The sequence below is a fragment of the Scyliorhinus torazame genome, chromosome 16, assembly GCF_047496885.1.
Source record: "Scyliorhinus torazame isolate Kashiwa2021f chromosome 16, sScyTor2.1, whole genome shotgun sequence".
Taxonomy (NCBI): domain Eukaryota; kingdom Metazoa; phylum Chordata; class Chondrichthyes; order Carcharhiniformes; family Scyliorhinidae; genus Scyliorhinus; species Scyliorhinus torazame.
Window position 1 is genome coordinate 57,511,670 of NC_092722.1, and position 25,446 is coordinate 57,537,115.

Genomic DNA, 25,446 nt, shown 5'->3' on the forward strand with positions numbered 1-25,446 from the left:
GTTTCTCGTAGCAGGAGGGATGGCAATTAAGAGGACACAGAGTTAAGTTAATTGGCAAAGGAACCAGAGGTGGTAAGAGGAACTTTATTTTTTTTTTTACACAAGTTTAAAAAGAATACTTTGATTAAAGATTTTTCATTCTAAACACAATAATATGAAAGTCAATGCAAGTTACAATGCAAAAACGCAATAAACAATCAAGAACCCACTCAAACTTAACCCACCAACATTACACCAAACCCATTAACAACGGACAGTGACTAACATTTAAAAAAGGAATTGAATGGTGCCCTTCTTAGGTAGACTTCTTAGGCAGTCCCTCAGGGTCGAAGATGGCTTGCTTCCATTCTGGGGAGGTGGGTTCTGCAGTGGCCGAATAGTCCAATCCTGGATCTGAAGGCCATGGCACAGGTTTGCAGGTGGTGTCTGATGAGGTGCATGGGTGGGACACTCTGGATTCTACGCTCTCTTTCCACTGTTCCGCTTGGCCTCCGCGTGCTCCACCCTGTGACATGCGAGGTGATTGGAACCATTGCGGATGCTTCTTCACCAGTTGGTGCGTTCAAAAGCAAACGATTTCCATGTGTCGATGGTGATGTAGCATTTATTTAGTGAGGTTTTCAGAGTGTCCTGGTAGCGTTACCACTGCCCCCCTAGCGATCGCTTGCCATTGCGGAGTTCGGAGTAGAGCACTTGTTTCAGGAGTCTTGTGTCGGGCATGCAGACAATGTTGCCAGCCCATCGCAGCTGGTCGAGCACGACCAGTGCCTTGATACTGGGTTTATTGACCTGGGCGAGGATATTCACATTGACACGCCTATTCTGCCAGTGGATTTGCAGGATTTTGTGGAGGCAACATTGGTGATATCTCTCCAGGGAGTTGAGGTGTCTGCTGTACATAGCCCATATTTCTGATGCATACAAGAGGACAAGAACTACAGCGTCTCTGTAGACCATGAGCGGGGTACTGGATTTAAGGTCTCAGTCTTCGAACACACTGTTCCTCAGGGTCCAAAGACTGTACTGGCAGTTTGGAGTCGATGCTGGATTTCATCGTCAATGCCTGCTCGCGCCAAGAGGAGGCTCCAGAGGTATGGGAAATTATCCACAGTGTCCAGGGGTCACCGTGGATCTTAATGGTTGGGGGCAATTTTCTGTGGCAGGAGCAGGCTGGCAGAGAACCTTTGTTTTCCGGTTGTTTAGTCTGAGGCCCATTCTCTGATAGGTCTCGGTGAATGTGTCGATGATGGTTTGTACCTTGGCCCAGTGTGTGCACACAAGATGTCGTCTGCTCCCCCCACCAGACATGTCAAAGACAAGATTCTGTTCAACAAGGAGGCAGGTGGCGCCAAGGGGAAAATAGGAAAAGCTTCACGCAAAAAATCCTAACTCTGAAAATATCTAAACAAATTGGAAACAAGGAGTTGAAACTTTTCCGCGAGTTCCTTAAAGCTGGCAAACCTTCCTTCCATGAACAAGTCTCCAAATCTCTCCAAAACCTTCCCCTCCTATTACCTAAACATTGAATCTAAACCCGTTGGCAAAAGGAGATGATTACTGCAGCTAGGGCCCAGTAAAGACATGGATCTAAGTTTGAAATGCTATCTGAACTGCTTCCAGACTCTCAGGATGGACAGCACCACCACCGGGAGCACCACCACCGGGTTCGAAGACAATCTTGCCAGAGAAAACATTAATGATGTAGTTACTAAGGCACCAAAGCTGGAACCCTTACAAGAAACTGCCTCCATTTGCCCCCATACAGAACCCGGATCACTAAATCCCTGCAGTACTTTCCCAATCTTAGCTGCCCAATAATAAAATAATAAATTTGGTAAAGCTAAACCTCTTGACTGTCAATCTCTCCAGAGCATTGCCCTACGGATCGATGGGGTCTTGCCCGCTCAAATGAAAGAGGACACTAATTCTGACAAAGAAGGATTTGGGGAGAGACTGAAAATGAAATAAAAATCTTGACATATGCTGAGCATATGCTCTTAACCAAAATTAACTTATACCCAGAGAAGCAGCCAAACTCCTCAGCAGATTCATTATCTCATGCAAAGTGGATACTGGGTCCGTAAGATAAAGAAGCAGATCATCTGTGTACAAGGGCACCCTATTCTCTACCCCTCCCACATTCATCCCCCTCTATTCATTGAAGACCTCAGCACTATAGCTTGTGGTTCTATTGCTGAAGCAAATAGGAGAGGTGACAACTGACAACCCTGCCTTGTGCCCCTAGTCAGTGCAAAGTCGCCCGAGTTCACCGCATTTGTGCAACACTAGCCATGAGGGCTTTATACAGTAAACAACTCCAAGATATAAACTTTTGCCCAAATCCAAACCTCCCAAGAATCTCAAAGAGATATCCCCACTCTACTCCATCAAACACTTTCCCTGCGTCCAAGGAAACAATCACCTCCGGTTCGAGCTTGAAGAGGGGGGAGGAAAGAGGATAACATTTAACAGCCGTTGTATATAGGCTGACAATTGCTGACCCTTGACGGAATCCATCTGGTCCCCCGAGATCAGCTCTGGGGGGGCCGGACTCCAACCGCAGTGCCAGCACTTTTGTGAGTAACTTAGCGTCCGCATTCAAAAGCGAAATAGGTTGATACGACCCACATTCCGTAGGGTCTTCGTCCTTCTTCAGGATCAGGGAAATAGAGGCCTGCGCAAGACTAATGGGTAACAAACCCATTAGACCTATCTAAAATTAGAGAGTTCAATTATTCCGCAAACTTCTCATAAAACTCAAAGGGGAAACCTGCCTCTCCCTCTCCACCACTGAGACCCTTGAACAATACAACACCCAAACGTACATCCAAAAAACAGTAAGGTGAACAAAAACCACTGAAAACTATTTCTAATAAACCTAACCCAAACAGAACAAAAACACTAAATTCATTATCTAATGAGCTGCAGTCACCCCCACCGCGCTGCTTCCATTAGCGAACTCTTTGGCTAGCACAGCAGCTCTCACCCAGAGTGAAGAAAATTGCTAACAGATAAAGGACACAAAGTATTAAAAAAACCCTTAAAACATAGTACTCCAACAATATATTTTCACAACAGTAATAGCAAACAGAACAAAAACTCCCCATACAATTAACCCCCCACTCAAATCCAATTTATGAAACATTCAACCCACACAACAGCAAAGAATTGCGAACAAGAATAAAGAACCCCAAAACTCTCCATTTCCACATGCCCACCCCAACATCCGAAAAGCCTAAAAAAAAACACCATCAACCAGCACCCAGCCCATTCTTTTTTACAAAAGAATCCACCTCCTCCGGCACATAAAAAAAGTAGTCTTTCCTCTCAAAAGTCACTCTTAACTGCGTCGGGCACACCACCCCAAATCAGACACCATTTTTATACAGGGTGGCTTTGACCTTGATGACTGTCACCCACTTCTTTGCCAGTTCTGCTCCCACATCCTGACGGCATGGCCTTCCCATTTGAATCACAATGCTCTTTTGCCTGAATGCCATGAAATTTACAATAACTGCTCATGTTGGTTCGTTGGGCACGATCCAGCTAGGGAGGTGGATGCGAGTCCAACCTTCCAAGCATTTTCGCAAAATATTCTGCGGGAGTTGGGCCTTCCATCCCCTCTGGCAACCCCGCACGATGAATATTTTGCCTCCTGGAACGATTCTCCAAATTGTTGACTTTGGCCTCAGCACTTTATTTGCCTCAGCCATCAGCGACATAGCTTCCAGAGAGGCAACCTGGTCGCTATGCCTCGAAAGGGCCGCCTCCATGCCTTGCATCATAGTACCATGCGCTTTTACGGTCTCATTTATCTTCGCCTATGCCAACTGAATGGGAGCCAGGGCCTCTTCCTTTGACTTGCAGAGGACTCCTGACACTATCCGTCTTTGCTTGTCAAATTCTGCCGCCAAGATGCCGGTAAGCATCTCGGCCATTAGGTGGCCAGAGATACAGAAGCTGCCTCCTCCATTTTCTCAACCAATGAGCCACGAGAAGCCTCCATTTCAGTCGACAAACAATCTTCCCTCTGGCTTTCCTGGGCATACCCCGAGTTAGGCACCCTATTCCCTTAAACAAGTGGGGTTTAGTGCAGAAATATTCCCATAAACTGGGTGAAAAAGGCTATTAAAAAACATACCCTAGCCAGAGCCACCTCGTGCACATCTTCCCCCTACATACCGCCACCAGAAGTCCTACTCTTACACAAGATGATGCTGATTTTTGAATGCACTGTCTGAAAGGGTGATGGAAGCACATTTCAAAGGGGGGGGGGTTGGGTTAAATATTTGGGAGAGGAAAATTTGGTGATTTGGGTAGCATTAGTGGGGTGGGGAAGAAATAGTGCTCGCCATCTTTCCACTCTACTCTAAATATTTCTAACTTTTTAAATCTTGAAAAACAGCAAATTTGAAGTAATTCTAAAACATCTTAGATGAAATCGGGATGGCACAGTGGTTAGCACAGCTACCCCACAGCTCCAGGGACCTGGGTTCAATTCCGGCCTCGGGTGTGTGTGTGAAGTTTGCACTTTCTCCCCGTGTCTGCGTGTGTTTGCTCCAGGTGCTCCGGTTTCCTCCCACAGTCCAAAGATATGCAGGTTAGGTGGACTGGCTGTGCTAAACTGCCCTTAGTATCCAAAAAGTTAGGTGGGGTTACTTGGCTAGGGTGGAGGCATGGGCTTAAGTAGGGTGGCTCTTTCCAAAGCCAGTGCAGACTCAATGGGCTGAATGGCCTCCTTCTGCACTGTAAATACTATGATTCTATGAAATGTTTCCTATTGGAATTTTAGAACACTATTTATTTATTAAAAAGAAAATTTGAGAACTGTACCAAAGGAGAAGGAGATGCACTTCTTCCTTACAACATATGTCTAAAGAAAGACACATTTCTGTTTCACAATGAGAAAGGCATTTCAAAAGGAGTTTCCCTACTGGGTAGGCAGATACATTAAAATATATTATAAGGGGCAGCACGGTGGCACAGTGGTTAGCACTGCTGCATCACGGCGCCGAGGTCCCAGGTCGATCCCGGCTCTGGGTCACTGTCTGTGTGGAGTTTGCACATTCTCCCCGTGTTTGCATGGGTTTCGCCCCCACAACCCAAAGAAGTGCAGGGTAGGTGGATTGGCACACTAAATTGCCCCTTAATTGGAAAAAATGATTGGGTACTCTAACTTTATAAAAAAATATATATATTAAAGATCCAAACCAACATTGTTTTAAATCCATATCAGATGGTATTGGCAGAGTTCAGTAAGCACTTTAAAACTAAACAAAACTCTTTACAGCCAATGCAGGACTTTGGAATGTAATCACTACTGTAATGTAGGAAACACAGCTGCCACAAATTGCACACAGCAAGCTCCCACAATGACAACGTAATCTGCTTTTGACAAATGACAGTTGAGGTAGAAATATTGGCCAGGGCACTTGGGAGAAATCCACTGCTATTCTTCAAAATAGTGACAAAGCTTGTTTAACGTCGCCTCCGAAAGACAACACCTCCAATAGTACAGCACTCCTTCAGTACTGGATTGGAGTGTCCGCCCAGAGCTTTGTGCTCAAGTCCTGCAGAAGGAATTGAACCCACAACCTTCAGATTCAGAGAAGAGAGTGCCACCAACCAAGTCATAGCTGACACCTCAACTGAAACAGCAAGAAAAAGGAATTTGATTTAGTAAAACGCACCTATTATTAAAGGCTCATGTGCTTCAGAAAATTCTTAAACAGTCAATGTAATTAATAGATGCAACAATTTCTGGATATTCCGCTCAGTTCTTCTATGCAGGCTCTTTGGGCTTAAAATATGCAAAACACATTTAAGGAAGTTTTTTTGTTCTAACCTGCGTTTTGTGTATGTCGGAATCATCAGCAGTATCTTCTCGTTTTAATGTAGGTTTCCATGCATTCTCGGACTTCTTTAGCTGGATATCATCATTTACAGTCATATTTGGAATAATCTTCCTTGGTTCTCTCCTTTGCCCGTGCTGTGACCTCCTTGGTCCAACATTTAGAACCTAAATAATAATAGTAGTTAATATGCAGTATTATTTGTATGGTTTTTTGCACACTATAAACCTCAAAGTTGTTGCTGTACTGCAATTGAGAAATATAAATGGTTCCATGCAAAAACTGGAATTAATTCATCTATAAAAATTCCAGAACCCATAGAAATGTTGGATTTGACTTATTTCATTACCATAAATCAGCAGCTCTAATTCAAAGAACAAAGAATACAGCACAGGAACAGACCCTTCGGCCCTCCAAGCTTGTGCCGACCATGGTACCTGCCACAACTAAAACCGTCTGCACTTACGGAGTCCGTATCCTTCCATTCCCACCCTATTCATATATTTGTCTGGATGTCCCTTAAATGCCGCTATCAGAGGACTTCCGGTTGCGGCTATGCGGAGCTAAGCCGCACGATTCGGCAGCTCCCGCTATCACGGACTTTCGGGCTCGTTAGAAGATCCCCAACGGAATTTTTTCGAAGACAACCCGTGGGGAAAGGAAGAGAGAGGTCCCCCTCCAACGTTTATGGACCGGACCCGAAGTGAAACGGCCAAAAAAGCGGCATTGGAGCAGCGGGAGAAGCGAGGGAAGAAAAGCAAAATGGCGGCGGCCGGGGACAAAGCGGAGTGCGGGCCGGAGTTGCAGGAGTTCATCAAGCGCTGCTTCGAGGAGCTGCGGAAGGAGATTCTGGCGCCTATGCTGTCGGCAATTGAAGGACTAGGGATGACCCAGAAGGCCCACGAGGTAAAGATCCAGGAGGTACAGAAAAGAGTCAGTGAGAATGAGGACGAGACCTTGGGCCTGGCGGTGAGAGTGGAGCAGCACGAGGCGCTGCACAAGAGGTGGGCGAGAAGTCTCGAAGACCTGGAGAACAGGTCGAGGAGAAAGAACCTGCGGATCCTGGGTCTCCCTGAAGGAGTGGAGGGGGCCGATGCCGGGGCATACTCGAGCACGATGCTCGGGGCGATGATGGGCGCGGAGGCCCCTTCAAGGTCGCTGGAGCTGGATGGGGCACACCGGGTGCTGGCGAGGAGGCCCAAGGCAAATGAGCCGCCAAGGGCGATGGTGGTGAGATTTCACCAGTTCACAGACAGAGAGTTGGTCCTGAAATGGGCCAAGAAGGAGCGGAGCAGTAAGTGGGACAATGCAGAGATCCGAATATACCCGGACTGGAGTACGGAGGTTGCAAAGCGGAGAGCGGGTTTCAACCGGGCCAAGGCGGTGTTGCACCGGAAAGGTGTGAGATTTGGAATGCTGCAGCCAGCGTGACTGTGGGTCACATACAAGGGTAAACACTATTATTTCGAAACGCCTGAAGAGGCCTGGACCTTCATACAAACCGAAAAGTTGGACTCAAACTGAGGGTTTGTGAGGGTGGGGGGGATGTTTGAGGTTTGATGTGTGATAGTTGTTGTATATAGGGGGTCAATCACGCACAGGAAATGTTATATGGGCTGGGGGAGAGAGACAAGGCCACGACAGGAGCTGCGCCAGAGGGGGCGGGGTAGGCTTTGGAAAGCGCGGGGTTTTTCCCGCGCGAGGGAAGGAAGGCGGGAAGGGGAATGGAGGAATGCATACTGATTGGGACACTCCCACACGGGGAGGTCAATGGGACGGCGGGGGAAGCCAGGGTCAGCAGGTGTCAGCTGACTTACGGGAGTGATATGGGGGAGCAAAAAAGCTAGACAGGGGTCTAGCGGGGGGGGGGGGGGGGGGAGGAGGAGGAGGAGAGAGAGAAGGGGTTGCTGCTGCACTGGCCGAAAGGGAATGGGACACAGAAGAGGTGGTCGGGGCGGGGGTCCCCCAGCTGGGGGACTGGAGGATGAGGGTGGCGCGGATACGGGACTGGCCTAGAAAAGGAGATGGCTTGTCGGCGGGGGGGGGGGCCCTCCAATCCGGCTGATAATGTGGAACGTGAGGGGCCTGAAAGGGCCGTTGAAGAGGGCCCGAGTGTTCGCGCACTTAAAGGGACTAAAGGCAGACGTGGTCATGCTCCAAGAGACACATCTGAAGGTGGCAGACCAGGTCAGGTTAAGAAAGGGATGGGTAGGACAGGTATTCCATTCGGGACTGGACGCGAAGAATAGAGGGGTGGCAATATTGGTGGGGAAGCGGGTGTCATTTGAGGCCAAGACTATCGTAGTGGATAATGGAGGGCGATATGTGATGGTGAGCGGTAGGTTGCAGGGGACATGGGTGGTGTTGGTAAATGTATACGCCCCGAACTGGGATGATGCTGGATTCATGGAAGCGCATGTTGGGGCGCATTCCGGACCTGGAGGTAGGAGGCCTGATAATGGGTGGGGACTTCAACACAGTGTTGGACCCAGCACTGGACCACTCCAGATCAAGGACTGGAAAGAGGCCGGCGGCGGCTAAGGTGCTTAGGGGGTTTATGGATCAGATGGGGGGAGTGGACCCATGGAGGTTTACTAGGCCGCAGGCCAGGGAATTTTCTTTTTTACCCTTTGTGCACGTGCACAAAGCCTACTCCCGGATAGATTTCTTTGTTCTGGGCAGGGCGCTCATCCCGAGGGTGGAGGGGATGGAGTATTCGACCATAGCCTTTTCGGATCACGCCCCGCACTGGGTGGAACTGGAGCTGTGAGAGGCGAGGGACCAACGCCCGCTGTAGCGGCTGGATGTGGGACTGCTGGCAGATGAGGTGGTGTGTGGGAAGGTGAGGGGGTGCATCGAAAGCGGGAGGCCAATGACAACGGCGAGGTGCGGGTGGGGGTGGTATGGGAGGCGCTGAAGGTGGTGATCAGGGGAGAGCTAATCTCCATCAGGGCTCATAGGGAGAAGACAGAGGGCATGGAAAGGGAGAGGTTAGTGGGGGAGATTTTAAGAGTGGACAGGAGATACGCAGAGGCCCCGGAGGAGAGATTACTTGGGGAAAGACGACGGCTCCAGACGGAGTTTGACCTGTTGACCACAGGGAAGGCAGAGGCACAGTGGAGGAAGGCGCAGGGGGCGACCTACGAGTATGGGGAAAAGGCTAGTCGGATGCTGGCACACCAGCTCCATAAGAGGATGGCAGCGAGGGAAATAGGGGGAGTCAAGGATGGAGGGGGAGCCACGGTGCGGAGTGCGACGAAAATAAACGAGGCATTCAAGGCCTTCTATGAGGAGCTGTACAGATCCCAGCCCCCAGCGGGGGAAGAGCCCAGCGGGGGAAGAGGGGATGAGACAATTCCTAGACCAACTGAGATTCGAGGGTGGAGGAGCAAGAGGTGGCTGGTTTGGGGGCACCGATTGGGTTGGAGGAGCTGAGCAACGGTTTGGTGAGCATGCAGGCGGGGGAGGTCCCGGGACCGGACGGGGTCCCGGGACCGGACGGGTTCCCGGTGGAGTTCGACAGGAAGTACGTAGACCTGTTGGCCCCGCTACTAGTGAGGACCTTTAATGAGGCAAGAGAGGAGGGGACCCTTCCCCCGACAATGTCGGAAGCGACAATTTCTTTGATCCTAAAGTGGGACAAGGACCCACTGCTATGTGGATCGTACAGGCCGATCTGGCTCCTCAATGTGGATGCTAAGTTGCTGGCAAAAGTGCTGGCCACGAGGATTGAGGATTGTGTCCCGGGGGTGATGGAAGAGGAAGGAAATGGCGTCCTGTAAAGGAACGAGCCTTGGGGCGTTGGTAACGGCACCGCTGCCGCTCTCGCCGACAAGGTACACCACGAGCCCGGTGGTGGCGGCAACGCTAAGGATCTGGGGCCAGTGGAGACGGCACAGGGGTGCAATGGGAGCCTCGGTGTGGTCCCCGATCGGGGTAACCACCGGTTTGTCCCGGGGAGGATGGACGGGGGGTTTCAGACCTGGCATCGGGCGGGGATTAGAAGAATGGGGGACCTGTTCATTGACGGGACTTTTGCGAGCCTAGGGGCACTGGAGGAGAAGTTTGTGATACCCCCGGGAAATGCTTTTAGATATATGCAGGTGAGGGCGTTTGCGAGGCGACAGGTGAGGGAATTCCCGTTGCTCCCGGCACAATAAATTCAGGACAGGCTGATCTCGGGTGCATGGGTCGGGGAGGGCAAGGTGTCGGCAATATACCAGGAGATGAAAGAAGAGGGGGAAGCGCTGATAGAGGAGCTGAAGGGTAAATAGGAGGAGCTGGGGGAGGAGATTGAGGAAGGTCTGTGGGCTGATGCCCTAGGTAGGGTTAATTCCTCCTCCTCGTGTGCCAGGCTCAGCCTGATACAATTTAAGGTGGTTCACAGAGCGCACTTGACGGGGGCGAGGTTGAGTAGGTTTTTTGGGGTAGAGGACAGATGTGGAAGGTGCTCAGGGAGTCCGGTGAACCATGTGCATATGTTCTGGTCATGCCCGGCACTGGAGGGGTTCTGGAGAGGAGTGGCGGGAACAATATCTCAGGTGGTGAAAGTCCGGGTCAAGCCAAGCTGGGGGCTAGCAATATTTTGAATAGTGGACGAGCCGGGAGTGCAGATGGCGAAAGAGGCCGGCATTATGGCCTTTGCGTCCCTAGTAGCCCAGTGAAGGATCTTGCTAATGTGGAAGGAGGCGAAGCCCCCCAGCGTGGAGGCCTGGATAAACGACATGGCTGGGTTCATAAAGCTGGAGAGGATTAAGTTTGCCTTGAGAGGGTCTGCGCAGGGGTTCTACAGGCGGTGGCAACCGTTCCTAGACTATCTCGCGGAGCGTTAGAGGAAGGTCGGTCAGCAGCAGCAGCAACCGGGGGGGGGGAAGACGACACGTCGCCTGGGAGGGTGGGTGAGCAAGAGATAACATGAAGGATTGGGGAAACTGGCACGTGCGGGAGAGAGCCAGTGTACAAAGTTATGTAACATATCATTTTACCATGTACATATCTTGCTCTGTGCGATTTCTTGTTATTTTGTTAAAAAAATTGTGTTAAAAAACTTTAATAAATATATATATATTTTTTTTAATGCCGCTATCATACCCGCTCCCACCACCTCCTGAGGCAGCGCATTCCATACATTTACCACTCTCTGTGTAAAAAACCTGCCTCGCACATTTCTGTTCTAAACTTTTCCCCACGCACTTTAAACCAATGTCCCCTAGTACTTGACTCTCCTTCACTAGGAAAGAGCATCTGATTATCCACTCTGTCCATGCCACTCATAATCTTGTAGACCCCTATCAGGTTGCCTCTCAACCTCCGCCGTTCCAGTGAGAACAGACTGGGTTTATCTAATCTCTCCTCATCGCTAATGCCCTCCATACCAGGCAACATCCTATTAAACCGCTTCTGTCCCCTCTCCAAAGCATCCACATCCTTCTGGTAGTGTGGCGACCAGAATTGTGCACAATATTCCAAATGAGGCCTAACTAAGGTCCTGTACAGCTGCAACCCATGACTTGGCAATTTTTATATTCAATGCCCTGACCGATGAAGGTCAGCATGCCGTATGCCTTCTTGACCACCTTATCACATGCTATGCCACCTTCAGTGATCGGTGAACATGCACGCCCAGATCTCTCTGCCTGTCAGTACTCGCATGTATATGTAAAAATCAAATTATTTGAGGCAAATTTCATTCTTTGTAATTGTGAATTCATTTATACTGTGGCTCATTTTGCATCGGGTAATGATTTTGCTGAATAATATCAAGAATTAAGGGCAGCACGATAGCATTGTGGTTAGCACAATGGCTTCACAGTGCCAGGGTACCAGGTTCAATTCCAGCATGGGTCACTGTCTGTGCGGAGTCTGCACGTTTTCCCCGTGTCTGCGTGGGTTTCCTCCGGGTGCTCCAGTTTCCTCCCACAGTCCAAAGATGTGCAGAGGTAGGTGGATTTGCTATGCTAAATTGCCCTTAGTGCCCAAAAAAGGCAAGGTAAGGTGGGGTTATGGAGATAGGATGGAAATGTGGGGATAGGGTGGAGGTGTGGGGTTAGGTAGGGTGCTATTTCCAAGGATCAGTGCAGACTCGATGGGCCAAATGGCCTCCTTCTGCACTGTAAATTCTGTGAATTACTATTTGAAGCTTGATTAAGTTCAGATTACTGGCTCTACTCTTCCTCACACAGGAGTATGAGCAGGAAGGGCCCATTCAGCTCCTTGAGCCTACTCCGCAATTCAGTTAGCTCACAATCCGTACCTAATATCACTCGATATCCTTAACTAACAAAAGCTCATTTCGGGTAATATCATGTGACTCAATGGCACCATTTTAGAGTGAGTGTGAGGAAAGAACAGTGACTTGAAGTAAGAGTGACTTTTCCTAAAAATTCTGCAGTACAGTTTTGTGTGAAGAATGTTTGTACCCACAGTATTTTTCTTCAAGGATGAAGTTGAAGCCTGGACTGCTCAATTCTGTGCAGCAAAGGCACAGCTCCTGAGTCTGAAATCCTATTTTAAATTTGGAGCCCCAGGTTTAGCCTGATGTGGAGCTTTACATCAAGTGATTCAGAGAGGCCATTATAAATTAGGCGAGAAAGGCATTTGGCAGATAAAATTGCTTTCCTTGGTTCAAGGGTTCGTTTGGTGGAAATAACCCTTCAGGAGCCTGACTGCACAATCTTCTGATTGATTGTGGAGCCCAAGTGTGGCCCTTGTACATGCAAAGGGCCATTTTAAAGCCAGTAAGAGAAGCATTTGCTGCAGGTGAGGCAGAGACCCTATTTTAAAGTTGGTGATTATCATAGAATTTACAGTGCAGAAGGAGGCCATTCGGCCCATCGAGTCTGCACCGGCTCTTGGAAAGAGCACCCTACCCAAGGTCAACACCTCCGTCCTATCCCCATAACCCAGTAACCCCACCAACACTAAGGGCAACTTTGGACACGAAGGGCAATTTATCATGGCCAATCCACCTAACCTGCACATCTTTGGATTGTGGGAGGAAACCGGAGCACCCGGAGGAAACCCACGCACACACGGGGAGGATGTGCAGACTCCGCAGACAGTGACCCAAGCTGGAATCGAACCCGGGACCCTGGAGCTGTGAAGCAATTGTGCTATCCACAATTGAGAGTGACCAGTCCAAGACACCAAGGGCTTTGAGGGGGTTTCCAAAGAACATCTGCACGTTATTTGGCTTTCAAATAGAAAAGCCTGGACGACAGGATAATTGCCTAAGTCATGCTCAGTTATCCAGCTCATCCCATCAACCTCGATGACTTGTCCGAAAAAAAGTGATTTTCTTGCCACCCAACCCAACTTCATCGATACAGCCCATGGAAAGGGAGCAATAGCAGCATTCAAGGCTTACTACCAATGCTGTACCTTCTCCCAGTTCACCAAGAAAACAGATGGTGAGAACATGCCAACAGCCAGGGAACTTTGGCATACCTTTAACATCCTCAAGGGTACGGACAATATTACCGATTCATGGGATGGTCGTACATCATTTTGTATGAATCGTGTATGATGCAAAGCACGGCCTGAGTAGATCTAGAACGAAAGAGAGAGGGCAGCACGGTGGTGCAGTGGTAGCACTGCAGTCTCACGGCGCCGAGGTCTCAGGTTCAATCCTGGCTCTGGGTCACTGTCCGTGTGGAGTTTGCACATTCTCCCAGTGTTTGCGTGGGTTTCGCCCCCACAACCCAAAGGTGTGCAAGGTAGGTGGATTGAACACGCTAAATTGCCCGTTAATTAGAAAAACTTAATTGGGTACTCTATGAGCTGAAGAGAAACCGCACTGAAACATCACCTGCTTATATTTTGTTAACCAAACAACTGTCAAAAACTTTCCAACTATTGAAGAGGCAATGGAAATGTTCAGAGGATAATCCAGACAGGGGGCACTGTGCCAAAGTGAACAACGATGGTATCAATTACTACGAGGAGATCTACCAACAGAAGAAAAAGAGAACTGTCCGACAATTCTTGGGATTGTCACAAAGTGTCACAACACCCTGGGCTAGTGTACCGTCAATTTCAGACCCACTTGACCCAGAGTCACAACACAGGTGAAAACAGATGTCATTTAAAATATCCATGGTCCTTGATTGAGCACAATAAACTAGTCACCAGGTTTGTAACTTTACAACACCGGTAACCTTTTAATTATGTACAGTATAATTAAACAGGCAGAAAATGTAACTGACCATCTACTACCCCCACCCTCTAAAAATTAAAGGATAAGAATCTCTGATGCACTGGGATCACTTCCAGTCAATATATTTCTGAAGCTGTGGCTTTTGTTTTGGTACTTCTTCCATCTCAGCTTCAGATGGTTTTGTCTGGCAAGGTTGTCTATGTTCTCTGCAGACTCAGCATCATTTCAGGTTTATAGCAAAATATGCACCAGGCACTCTCTGCTTTCAGAACAAGAGAGAGATTGAGAGAACCAATTGAACCGACTCCCCCCACAACCGTTTCCCAATTTCCACGTAGTGTTGAACAGTCTTCAACTTCAGCCATTGAGCTTCTGCAGACTATATATACAGGAGAATTAGACCATTCAGCCCATCAAGTCTGCTCCACCATTTGATGATGGCTGATATGAATAAAGAATATACAGCACAGGAACAGGCCCTTTGGTCCTCCAAGGCTGTACCGGTCATGATACCACCCTTGGTCAAAACCCTAAAGAATAAAAATGTTCTTCATCCCTATTCTCCTGCCTTCTGCCCATAACCCTAATCCCCTTATTAATCAAACAATCCCTTATTAATCAAGAACACCAGATTTGTGCTCAAGGTGCTGTTACCTACAGGGTTACAGATCAAGAACTGGAAGGTGGAAGGTTCTTTCTAAGAAAGAACGAAGAACTAGGAGTAGGCAATTTAGCCACCGTTCAATTTGATCATGGCTGATCTCATCATGGCCTCAACTCCACCGTCCTACCCTTTCTCCCTTGCCCTTCAACCCATTACTAATTAAAAATCTGTCTCACTCGTCCTGAAACGTACTCACTGTCCCAACATCCACCGCCCTCTGGGATAGCGAATTCCAAAAATTCATAACCTTTTGGGACAAGTAGTTTCTCCTCATCTCTTTTAAATTTGGTACCCATTATCCTGAGACTATGACCTCTCATTATAGAATGCCCCACAAGAGGAAGCATCCGCTCCACATATACGTTATCCATACCTTTTCTCATCTTATATATCTCAACTTAATCTCCCCTCATTCTCCTAAACTCGAGAGTGTAGGTCTAAGCTGCTCAATCTCTCTTCATAAGACAAGCCCTTCATCTCTGAAATCAATATAGTGCACATCCTCTGAACTGCCTCTAGTCATAGAATTTACAGTGCAGAAGGAGGCCATTCGGCCCATCAAGTCTGCACCGCATCTTGGAAACAGCACCCTACTCAAGCCCACACCTCCACCCCATCCCTGTTAGCCAGTAACCCCACCAAACTTTTTTTGGGGCGTCTAAGGGCAATTTAGCATGGCCAATCCACCTAACCTGCACATCTTTGGACTGTGGGAGGAAACCAGAGCACCCGGAGGAAACCCACGCAGACATTGGGAGAATGTGCAGATTCCGCACAGAGTGACCCAAGCCGGAAATGGAACCTGGGACTCTGGTGCTGTGAAGGAACTGTGCTAACCACTCTGCCACTACACCTTTCCTCAAATAAGGGGACCAAAAAACTGTGCACAATACTCTAAGTGCGGACTCACCAATGCCTCGTGCAACTGCAACAACACTTCCTTACCTTTATACTCTAATCCTTTAGCTAAAAATGCCAACATTCCATTCACTTTCTTTATTATCTGCTATACCTGAATGCTAGTTTTCTGCGACTCATGCATGAGGACATACTGATCCCTCTGCACCGGAGCAGCTCAAAGTCTCTTCCCTAATTGCCCTCTGAAGTAGCCCAGCAAGCCACTCAGTTCAAGGGCATCTACAGATGGGTAACAAATGCTGGATTCGCCAGTGATGCCCACATTCCGGAAAGCATAAAGGGAAAAAAGTACATTTTATAAAAAAGTAATAATGCACTGTTAAATTACAGCAGTTATCATTTTAAAACATTGTCTCACCCCCCCAACACAAACATGTGTAGGGTAGGTGAATTGGCCACGCTAAATTGCCCCTTAATTGGAAAAAACAGAATTGGGTATTTTAAAAAAGAAAATAAATAATTTTAAAACATTGCCTGGGGAAGGGATAACCTTTTTATTCTATCATGGAATGTAGGCATTGCTGGCAAAGTCATCATTCGCCTATCCTTAACTGCTCTTGAGAAAAGTGGTAGCGAGCAGTATTCTGGAATTTCAGAAGACAGTTAAGAATCAGCCACATTGCTGTTGGTCTGGATGACATGTAAGGATGGCAGATTTTATCTAAAGAGTATTAGCGAACCAGAGGAGTTCAAACAATCAATTACATCTTCATGGTTACTATTACATAAGAACTAGGAGCAGGAGTAGGCCATCTGGCCCCTCGAGCCTGCTCCACCATTCAATGAGTTCATGGCTGATCTTTTGTGGACTCAGCTCCACTTTCCGGCCCGAACACCATAACCCTTAATCCCTTTATTCTTCCAAAAACTATCTACCTTTATCTTAAAAACATTTAATGAAGGAGCCTCTACTGCTTCACTGGGCAAGGAATTCCAGAGATTCACAACCCTTTGGGTGAAGAAGTTCCTCCTAAACTCGGTCCTAAATCTACTTCCCCTTATTTTGAGCCGATGCCCCCTAGTTCTGCTTTCCCCGACCAGTGGAAACAACCTGCCCGCATCTATCCTATCTATTCCCTTCATAATTTTATATGTTTCAATAAGATCCCCCCGCATCCTTCTAAACTCCAATGAGTACAGTCCCAGTCTACTCTACCTCTCGTCATAATCTAATCCCCTTAACTCTGGGATCAACCTAGTGAATCTCCTCTGCACTCCCTCCAGTGCCAATATGTCCTTTCTCAGGTAAAGAGATCAAAACTGAACACAATACTCCAGATGTGGCCTCACCAACACCTTATACAATTGCAGCATAACCTCCCTAGTCTTGAACTCCATCCCTCTAGCACTGAAAGACAAAACTCGATTAGCCTTCTTAATCACCTGTTGCACCTGCACACCAACTTTTTGCGACTCGTGCACCAGCACACCCAGGTCCCTCTGCACAGCAGCATGTTTTAACATCTTACCGTTTAAATAATAATCTATTCTGCTGTTATTCCTCCCAAAATGGATAGCCTCACACTTGGCAACATTGAATTCCATCTGCCAGACCCTAGCCCATTCACCTAACCTATCCAAATCCTTCTGCAGAATTCTGTATCCTCTGCACTTTTTGCTTTACCACTCATCTTCGTGTCGTCTGCACCTTTGCCACATTGCACTTGGTCCCCAACTCCAAATCATCTATGTAAATTGTGAACAACTGCGGGCCCAACACTGATCCTTGAGGGACCCCACTAATTACAAGTTGCCAACCAGAGAAACATCCAATTATCCCCACTCTCTGCTTTCTGTTAGTTAACCAATCCTCTACCCATGCTACCACTTTACCCTCAATGCCATGCATCTTTAGTTTATGCAGCAACCTTTTGTGTGGCACCTTGTCAAAAGCTTTCTGGAAATCCAGATATACCACATCCATTGGCTCCCCGTTATCTACTGCGCTGGTAACGTCCTCAAACAATTCTACCAAATTAGTCAGACACGACCTACCCTTTATGAACCCATGCTGCGTCTGCCCAATGGGACAATTTCCCTCCAGGTGCCCCGCTATTTCCTCCTTAATGATAGATTCCAGCATTTTCCCTACAACCAAAGTTAAGCTTACCGGCCTATAATTACCCGCTTTCTGCTCACCTTTTTTAAACAGTGGTGTCACGTTTGCTACTTTCCAATCCTCTGGGACCAGCCCAGAGTCTAGTGAATTTTGATCAATTATCACTAGTGCGTTTACAATTTCCCCTGCCATCTCTTTTAACACTCTGGGATGCATCCCATCAGGGCCAGGAGACTTGTCTACTTTTAGCCCCATTAGCTTGCCCAATACTGCCTCCTTAGTGATTACAATCATCTCAAGGTCCTCACCTATCATACCTTTATTTCCATCAGTCACTGGCATGTTATTTGTGTCTTCCACTGTGAAGACTGACCCAAAAAACCTGTTCTGCTCCTCAGCGAGAGGCACGCAGAGGGCGTGAGGCGCGCAGAGCGCGCAAAGGGAGGGAGGCGCGCGGACGGAGGTTGACGCGCGGACGGAGGGAGGCGCGCGGACGGAGGGAGGCGCGCGGACGGGGGGGGGGGGGGGTTAGGCGCGCCGACGGGGGGGAGGCGCGCGGACGGGGGGGGGGAGGCGCACCGACGGGGGGGGGGGGGGGGGGGGGGAGGCGCGCGGACGGGGGGGGGGGGGGGGGAGGCGTCCGGACGGGGGGGGGGAGGCGCCCGGGCGGAGGGAGGCGCCCGGGCGGAGGGAGGCGCCCGGACGGAGGGAGGCGCCCGGACGGAGGGAGGCGCCCGGACGGAGGGAGGCGCCCGGACGGAGGGAGGCGCCCGGACGGAGGGAGGCGCCCGGACGGAGGGAGGCGCCCGGACGGAGGGAGGCGCGCGGACGGAGGGAGGCGCGCGGACGGAGGGAGGCGCGCGGACGGAGGGAGGCGCGCGGACGGAGGGAGGCGCGCGGACGGAGGGAGGCGCGCGGACGGAGGGAGGCGCGCGGACGGAGGGAGGCGCGCGGACGGAGGGAGGCGCGCGGACGGAGGGAGGCGCGCGGACGGAGGGAGGCGCGCGGACGGAGGGAGGCGCGCGGACGGAGGGAGGCGCGCGGACGGAGGGAGGCGCGCGGACGGGGGTAGGCGCGCGGCCGGGGGGGGAGGCGCGCGGACGGAGGGAGGCGCGCGGACGGAGGGAGGCGCGCAGACGGAGAGAGGCGTGCAGACAGAGATGCGCGCAGACAGAGAGAGAGACAGACTCACACACGCACACCGCATCAGAATCCTGATGGAACTTTAGTTTATTGGATTCAAATTGTGGATGCTAACCTAACAAATTCTTGCATTCATAATTATATACCTTATAAGGAGATGTCTTTCTGAGACATTAACATCTTCATAACATAAGGTAATGGATCTTTGGCTTTGAGCCTGTATCTCTCCATAGCCAGGCTATTAAAAGAAATCTCTACTAGCTCCAGATGGAGTTACTGACCTTTTCTGCAGTGAAATTAGCTTTGTACTGTTTAGTGCCAGAATGGCAAAAAGCCAAGTTTTGAGTAAGTGGTTACAAGCACCACCACTCCATTTTTCATTTCCATTTCTTATACGAGGAATTAAATGAATACAATGGAAGCTTGTGGCCTGACAGGAATGGGAGGCTGAATGACTATGGTTCCTTGAGTATTATCCATAGTTGTCGGTTAGTGCACATTATTTTGTCTCTGCGCAACTGCAAGATTAGAGATGAAATGAAAATGAAAATCGCTTATTGTCACAAGTAGGCTTCAAATGAAGTTACTGTGAAAATCCCCTAGTAGCCACATTCCGGCACCTGTTTGGGGAGGCTGGTACGGGAATTGAACCGTGCTGCTGGCCTGCCTTGGTCTGCTTTAATGGTGTAGCCAATTATGCATGAAGCTCATATTTGTGGCACAGTTTAAACCACCTCTACAGATATGGTAAATAGTTGTATTTCACAGCTCGCTAATCTGCCAAAGTTTGATTGTTTGAAGTTCAAATCGGTTTAAATTTCCCTTAGATTTTGCTAAAAGCTAAATTTCTTGGGATTCCAGTTCCTCAGTAAAATAGGCATTAGTACGACAAAACCTCAGGCCAAGATTGGAATCAGAGCTCTAATTGCCCCTTCAGCTCTATCATAACGCCTGGTCAAAGCCTACTCTCACTGTACTAGTTGTGGCAATGGTTTAGAAACAGTTGGTCAAGGTTCTTTGGCTGTTGTCAATACTAGAAAGGGTCAGTTCAGTCAACCTTCATCCTTAAAGACAATAGTCCAGAACCTCCATTCTCTGGGGGTCATATCCTGGAGGTAGCCCAGAAAATGCACTGAGGAGCCCCTGGAAGTCCCCATGCAAGGACTGCCCAGTAACTGCTCGGGAACTTTAAATGGGCCATTACCCTTTACTGGGAACCATTCAATACCCCGAGACGTTGGATGATTCCAACTCTCTTAGCTGAACACTTACTCAGAAACTGTTGGAAAGATTAAAGTCACTTCTAATTCCTGGGTAACTATACTACTGATCACCATCACCTACCCTCACTGGGCTACACCCCAAACCCGAATGCCACCCACAACACTCACTGACTAACCACTTGACCCATCTTGCGTCCCCCCTGCCCCACCCTGCCTCCGTTCCCCCCTCCGCTCGCCCCAACGCATTGACCATTTTTGAAAACCCATGTGTACATTAGCACTTCCTCAATGTTGTGAACACTTAATTCAACTTTTAAAATGTCATCAAGTGAAGAATTATCCAGCTGAATAAACAATGCTGAGATAAAAAGGAATGGAATGGCTCTGTTAAAGCCCAGTAAAGGCACATGTATGAAGTGTGGAGATAGTATTACACACATATTGTACTATCATCTCATCAAACATATTGCAATGGAGATGTGATTTTATACTCAAGAAAGGTAGATGGCAAAACTGCACATATGCTTCTGCACGGGATGAATCGTTGGTCTCAGGGTGGTGATGCAGCACAGATGCAAAGTAGATTTTTTGAAGGAAGCCGATGTCAGAAAATCCACCTTAGACTGCTCTCCATTGAGATGACTGGGAGTAGGTTACTGGTGTGACCGTAGTCAGTAAACAGAGCTTACAAAGATTCAGCCCATATTTGAAGTTGCTGCTGTATTCATTTAAGTATTTGTTCCAACTGTCTTTTCCAGAAAATCCATCAGCGAGATTTGTTGCACAATACAATTTTGCTTGATTAGCTTCACTTCCTATAAATTTTGCACCACCATAAACATTATAATTACACATAAATGTTTATCTTAAAGTCATGGCGCTAATCGGTGAAGATACAATGTAACTCCTGTAACCCCAGCAACAATGATTAAGTAACGCACCCTGTTTTAAGACACACCTGACTTACCGCTCCTGCTCGTCCACTCTGTGGCTGCCGTCCAAAATCTGCATAGGATGGTGTGAAATCTGGGCCCCGGGGTAGTAGTCGCGAAGGGTCCAAAGGTCTGGCAATTTGTTTGGTCTGGTTGATCTAAAAAAGAAAAGATTTGTTATTTTACCAGGTTGAGGCATAACACAAAATGGGCACATAAGAGATAGAAGATAAACCATGCTGATACGTCAACTTCAGGAGTCAGTGGCGGGCAGCAAAAAAATGCTTAGAAGAATCTTGGTCTAATATTCTGTAATGTTCATGGTGAAGAGCGGCAAAGCTAGAGCTGTTCTCCTTAAAGAGATGTACAATTCTAGAATTTAGTGGGCTAAGGGGTGATCTGATCGAAGTATTCAAGATATTAACAGGGAAAGATAGGGTAGATAAAGATAAATTATTTCCACTGGTTGGGGATTCTAAAACTAGGTCATCATAGTCTATAAATTAGGGCTAGACCATTCAGGAGAGATGTTAGGAAGAACATTTTCACTCAATCGGTGGGAGAGGTTTGGAACTCTCTCCCACAAACAGCAGTTGAAGCTAGATCGCTGTTAATTTTTAATGAGATGAATCTCTTTTTGTTAATGGATATGGGCCAATGGCAGGGATATGGAGTTAGAGGTCAACCATGATCTCATTGAATAGCGGGACAGGCTCAAGGGACTGAATGGCCTACTTGCGGTGAATAACTCCTCTCCTGACACCCCAAAGTCTTCCACTAGCTACAAGGCATAAGTCTCTCTACATGCCTGGATGAGTGCAGCTCCAACAACACTCAAGAAGCTCGACACCATCCAAGACAAAACAGCCCATTTGATTGGCACCCCATCTGCAACTGCTCACTCCACCACTGACACACTGTAGTGTCCTTAGACAGCACCTTCCAAACCCATGGTCATTGTCATCTAGAAGGACAAGTGCAGCAGATACATGGGAACATCACCAAGCCACCCAGAATCCCGACTTGGAAATATAACACCGCTCCGTCACTGAGTCAAAGTCCTGGAATTCCCTCCCTAACAGCACTGTGGGTGTACCTACACCACATGGACTGTCGCGGTTCAAGGCAGCAGCTCACCACCATCTTCTCAAGGGCAATTAGAGATAAGCAAATGCTGACACAGCCAGTGAAGCCTACATCCCTAGAATTATTTAAAAAAAAGGATCTTGGTCTTATATCCCTTCAAAACAGTGACTATTAGAAACCTATCGTCATCATGTTGGAATTTTAAAAAATTCCTTTTACAGTATGTAATCTTCCAGATTCAACAAGTTTTTGGGGAGAGATTTTTAGATTGTCATGACCCTTTGAGTGAAAACGTGACCAGAGGGTGGCACAGTGGTAGTCGTCAGCATTGCTGCTTCACAGCGCCAGGGACCCGAGTTAAATTCTGACCTTGGGTGACTGTCTGCGTGGAGTTTGCACGTTCTCCCCGTGTCTGTGTGGGTTTCATTTGGATGCTCCGGTTTCTCCCCACAGTACAAAGATGTGGAGGTTAAGTGAATTGGCCATGCTAAATTGCCCCTTAGTGTCCAAAGGTTAGGTGGGTTAAGGGGATAAGGCGGGGGAGTGGGCCTAGGTAGGGTGCTCTTTCAGAGGGTCAGTACCGACTCAATGGACTGAATGGCCTCCTCCTGCATTGTCGGGATTCTATGATTACAGTTGCTTTATAAAGCAATTTACAATTATATTTTGCCTTTAATGGAATAAATGCCCAATAGCAAAGTGGCATTAGGAAATAAAATATGACACAACCACAGAGTTATTAGGGTGGATGATCAAACTCACACAGTCAAAGGTAGGTTTTAAGGAGCGCCTTATAGGAGGGGAGAGAGAGGTATAGGGGTTTAGGGTTGGAATTTGGACCCAGGAGGTTGAAGGCACATCCAGTATTGATGCAGCTTTTGAAATCAAGGATGCTCTGGTGGCCAGAATTGCAGGCTGGGGAAGATTAAAGAGATAGCGTGAGGAGATGACATGGTGAGATACGAGAATAAGAACATGAATTTTAAAATTGAGGCATTATTTAACCAGGAGCCAATGCAGTTCAACGAGCATGGGAATGATAGTGAACGGGGCCGTGAGCGTTAGGATATGGGCAGATTTTTGGATTACATCAAGCTTACAGAGGGTAGAACATGGAAGGCAGACCAAACATGCACTGGAATCGTCAAGTCCAGGGTTAACAAAGCCATTGATGAGGGTTTCAGCAGCATAGGTTAAGTTAAGCAGAGTCAGGTGACATAATCAATATGGGAATAGGCAGACATAGTGGTGACTGATGCACATTTGGTCAGAAGCTAATTTCTCAGTCATTGATTGATTGTTACATGTACCAAAGTACAGTGAAAAGCATTTTTCTGCAGCCGGGGAATGTACACAGTATGTACATAGTGGACAAAAAGAATAATCGACAAAGTGCATTGACAAATAGTACATCGACAAATAGTGATTGGTTACAGTGCGGAACAAGGGCCAAACAAAGCAAATAAATGAGCAATCATAATACCAAGGTTGTGAACAGCCTGAGTCAGCTTCAGACAGCTACCAGAGAGAGAGTTTGCATCAGTGGCTACGAGGCAGTTTGTATTGGGGCCAAAGACAATGGCTTCAGTCTTCGCAAAATTGCTGGAACTTTCTGCTCATCTGGTACTGGATCCGCGAGAAGCACTCTTTGACAGTTGAGACAGAGGAAAGGTCAAGGGTGCTAAGCTCAAGCTGGGTGTCATCAACGTATACAAAAACTGACAGTATATTTTCAAATGATGTTCCGAGGGGCAGCGTATGGATGATAAATAGGAGGGGGGTCAAGGATAAGTCTAGAAGCAGGAAGATAAGCCATCCTACGATTAGATATACAGCAATAGAATTGGGTGAGTGTAGTCCCACCCAAGTGGATAATAGAGAAGCCGTTGGAGGAGGATTGGAAAGATTAAAGTGTACGAGTTCAAGGAAATGTATGCACAGAGTTACTTGTACTTTTTGAGGAGAGGGCAGATGATGAGAATTTACAGAGACAGGATCAGTACTTGAGGAAAAATTGTCAACAATATCAGCTAACATGGCAGTCAAGAAGTGAAGCTGGGTGGTCAGCAGTTTAATGGGAATATGTTTCAGAGAGCTGGAGGTGAGTCTCATGGATAAGGAGAATTCAAAGAGGCCATGGGTAATGACAGGAATACCTTAGAGGATGTTTTTCCTGGTGGATAAGAGAAAGGGAAGGAAAGGAAGTGGCAGAGACACTGATCAGATGGTCTCAATCTAAGTAAGAAATTCCATTCAACGTTGCCGGTGAAGACAGAGGAGACAGGGAAGATGGTTTCCAGTGAATATCATAAGAAATAGGAACAGGAGTAGGATCTTTGGCCCTTAAACCAGTTACACCATTCAATAAGATCATGGATGATCAGCGTTAATGGCACTTTCCTGCCTGCCGCACCACTCTTCCATTAGCACCAAACCCCACCCCCCGGCAACCTTGTCGATCAAAAATCTGCAGAACTCACCCTTTATAATGATTTAGCCGCTACAGCTCTCCATAATAGAAAATTCTAAAGATTAAATACCCTCAGAGAAGAAATTTCTTCTCAACTCAGTCTTAAACGGGAAACCCCTTATTTTGAAACAGTGCCCGTGGTTCTAGATTCACCCATGAGGGTAAGCATTCTCTCAGCAGCTACCCAGTTAAGCCCCCTCAGAATATTATAGAGTGCAGTTCTGAGGAAGTTAGGTCAGATAAGGAAAAGATCAAAGGGAAGAAATGATTTGAGGAGATAAGGAAACCTGTGCATGGGTGAGCTGGCTTTTTGATATCAGCCAACAGCAGGAATGGCTGTTTAGCTCCCAGCAGGCAGAGAATCTGTGAAAGAAGCCCGTTTTGAAAAGCAAGTTGCTGGTTTACATCAGAAGCAAACCAAGAGACGTTACTGGATTTTTAAATAGGATTGTAAAATCTACAAGATGTTGTGGAACAGTTTGTTGACAGATAAGCTCGGAAGATAGTTAAATTAAGATTGTTTGGAACTGTTTAAATTAGTGACACCGTGGATAGCCATTGTCTTAATTAAGTGTATTTCTAGCTTACTTTGTTATTTATTAATTTTTTAATAAAAATATTTTATTAAAATCATCACAAATTTTTTTTCTTGTACTATGCCGAATTGCATAAACACTGTTGAGGGCATTTGTTTCAAGTTTCCCACCTGCAATTTGAATAACTTAACATTTACCATCACCCAATTCCTTCACAATGGAACACATTTAGTTCTGTTGTTCTCAAACTATTATGAACATAACCTGTCTGGGTTGGGTATGGCATTAGTGGACAATCAAACAACTTCACACAGCTGAATGATATGGTCTTGACTTGAGCCAAATCAATAAGAAACCTAATAGGCAGCCTTCAGGAATGATCAGTGCAATCTAACATACCTCATCACG

At 47.6% G+C, this 25,446-nt stretch overlaps 1 protein-coding gene across 24 annotated transcripts in view; it reads right to left on the reverse strand.

Annotated features, from left to right (window-relative positions):
- eif4g3b (eukaryotic translation initiation factor 4 gamma, 3b) overlaps nt 1–25,446 on the reverse strand; it is a 480,107-nt gene that overhangs the window by 131,723 nt on the left and 322,938 nt on the right. For 20 of the 24 annotated variants that reach the window (XM_072478533.1, XM_072478532.1, XM_072478530.1 and 17 more), the window contains 2 exons: nt 20,973–21,104; nt 5,846–6,019 (listed from right to left, as the gene is read on the reverse strand). In XM_072478533.1, coding sequence (XP_072334634.1) covers nt 5,846–6,019; nt 20,973–21,104 — 306 coding nt within the window. The remainder of the gene's footprint in view (nt 1–5,845; nt 6,020–20,972; nt 21,105–25,446) is intronic. The other 4 variants (XM_072478527.1, XM_072478517.1, XM_072478540.1 and 1 more) reach the window with 1 other exon arrangement.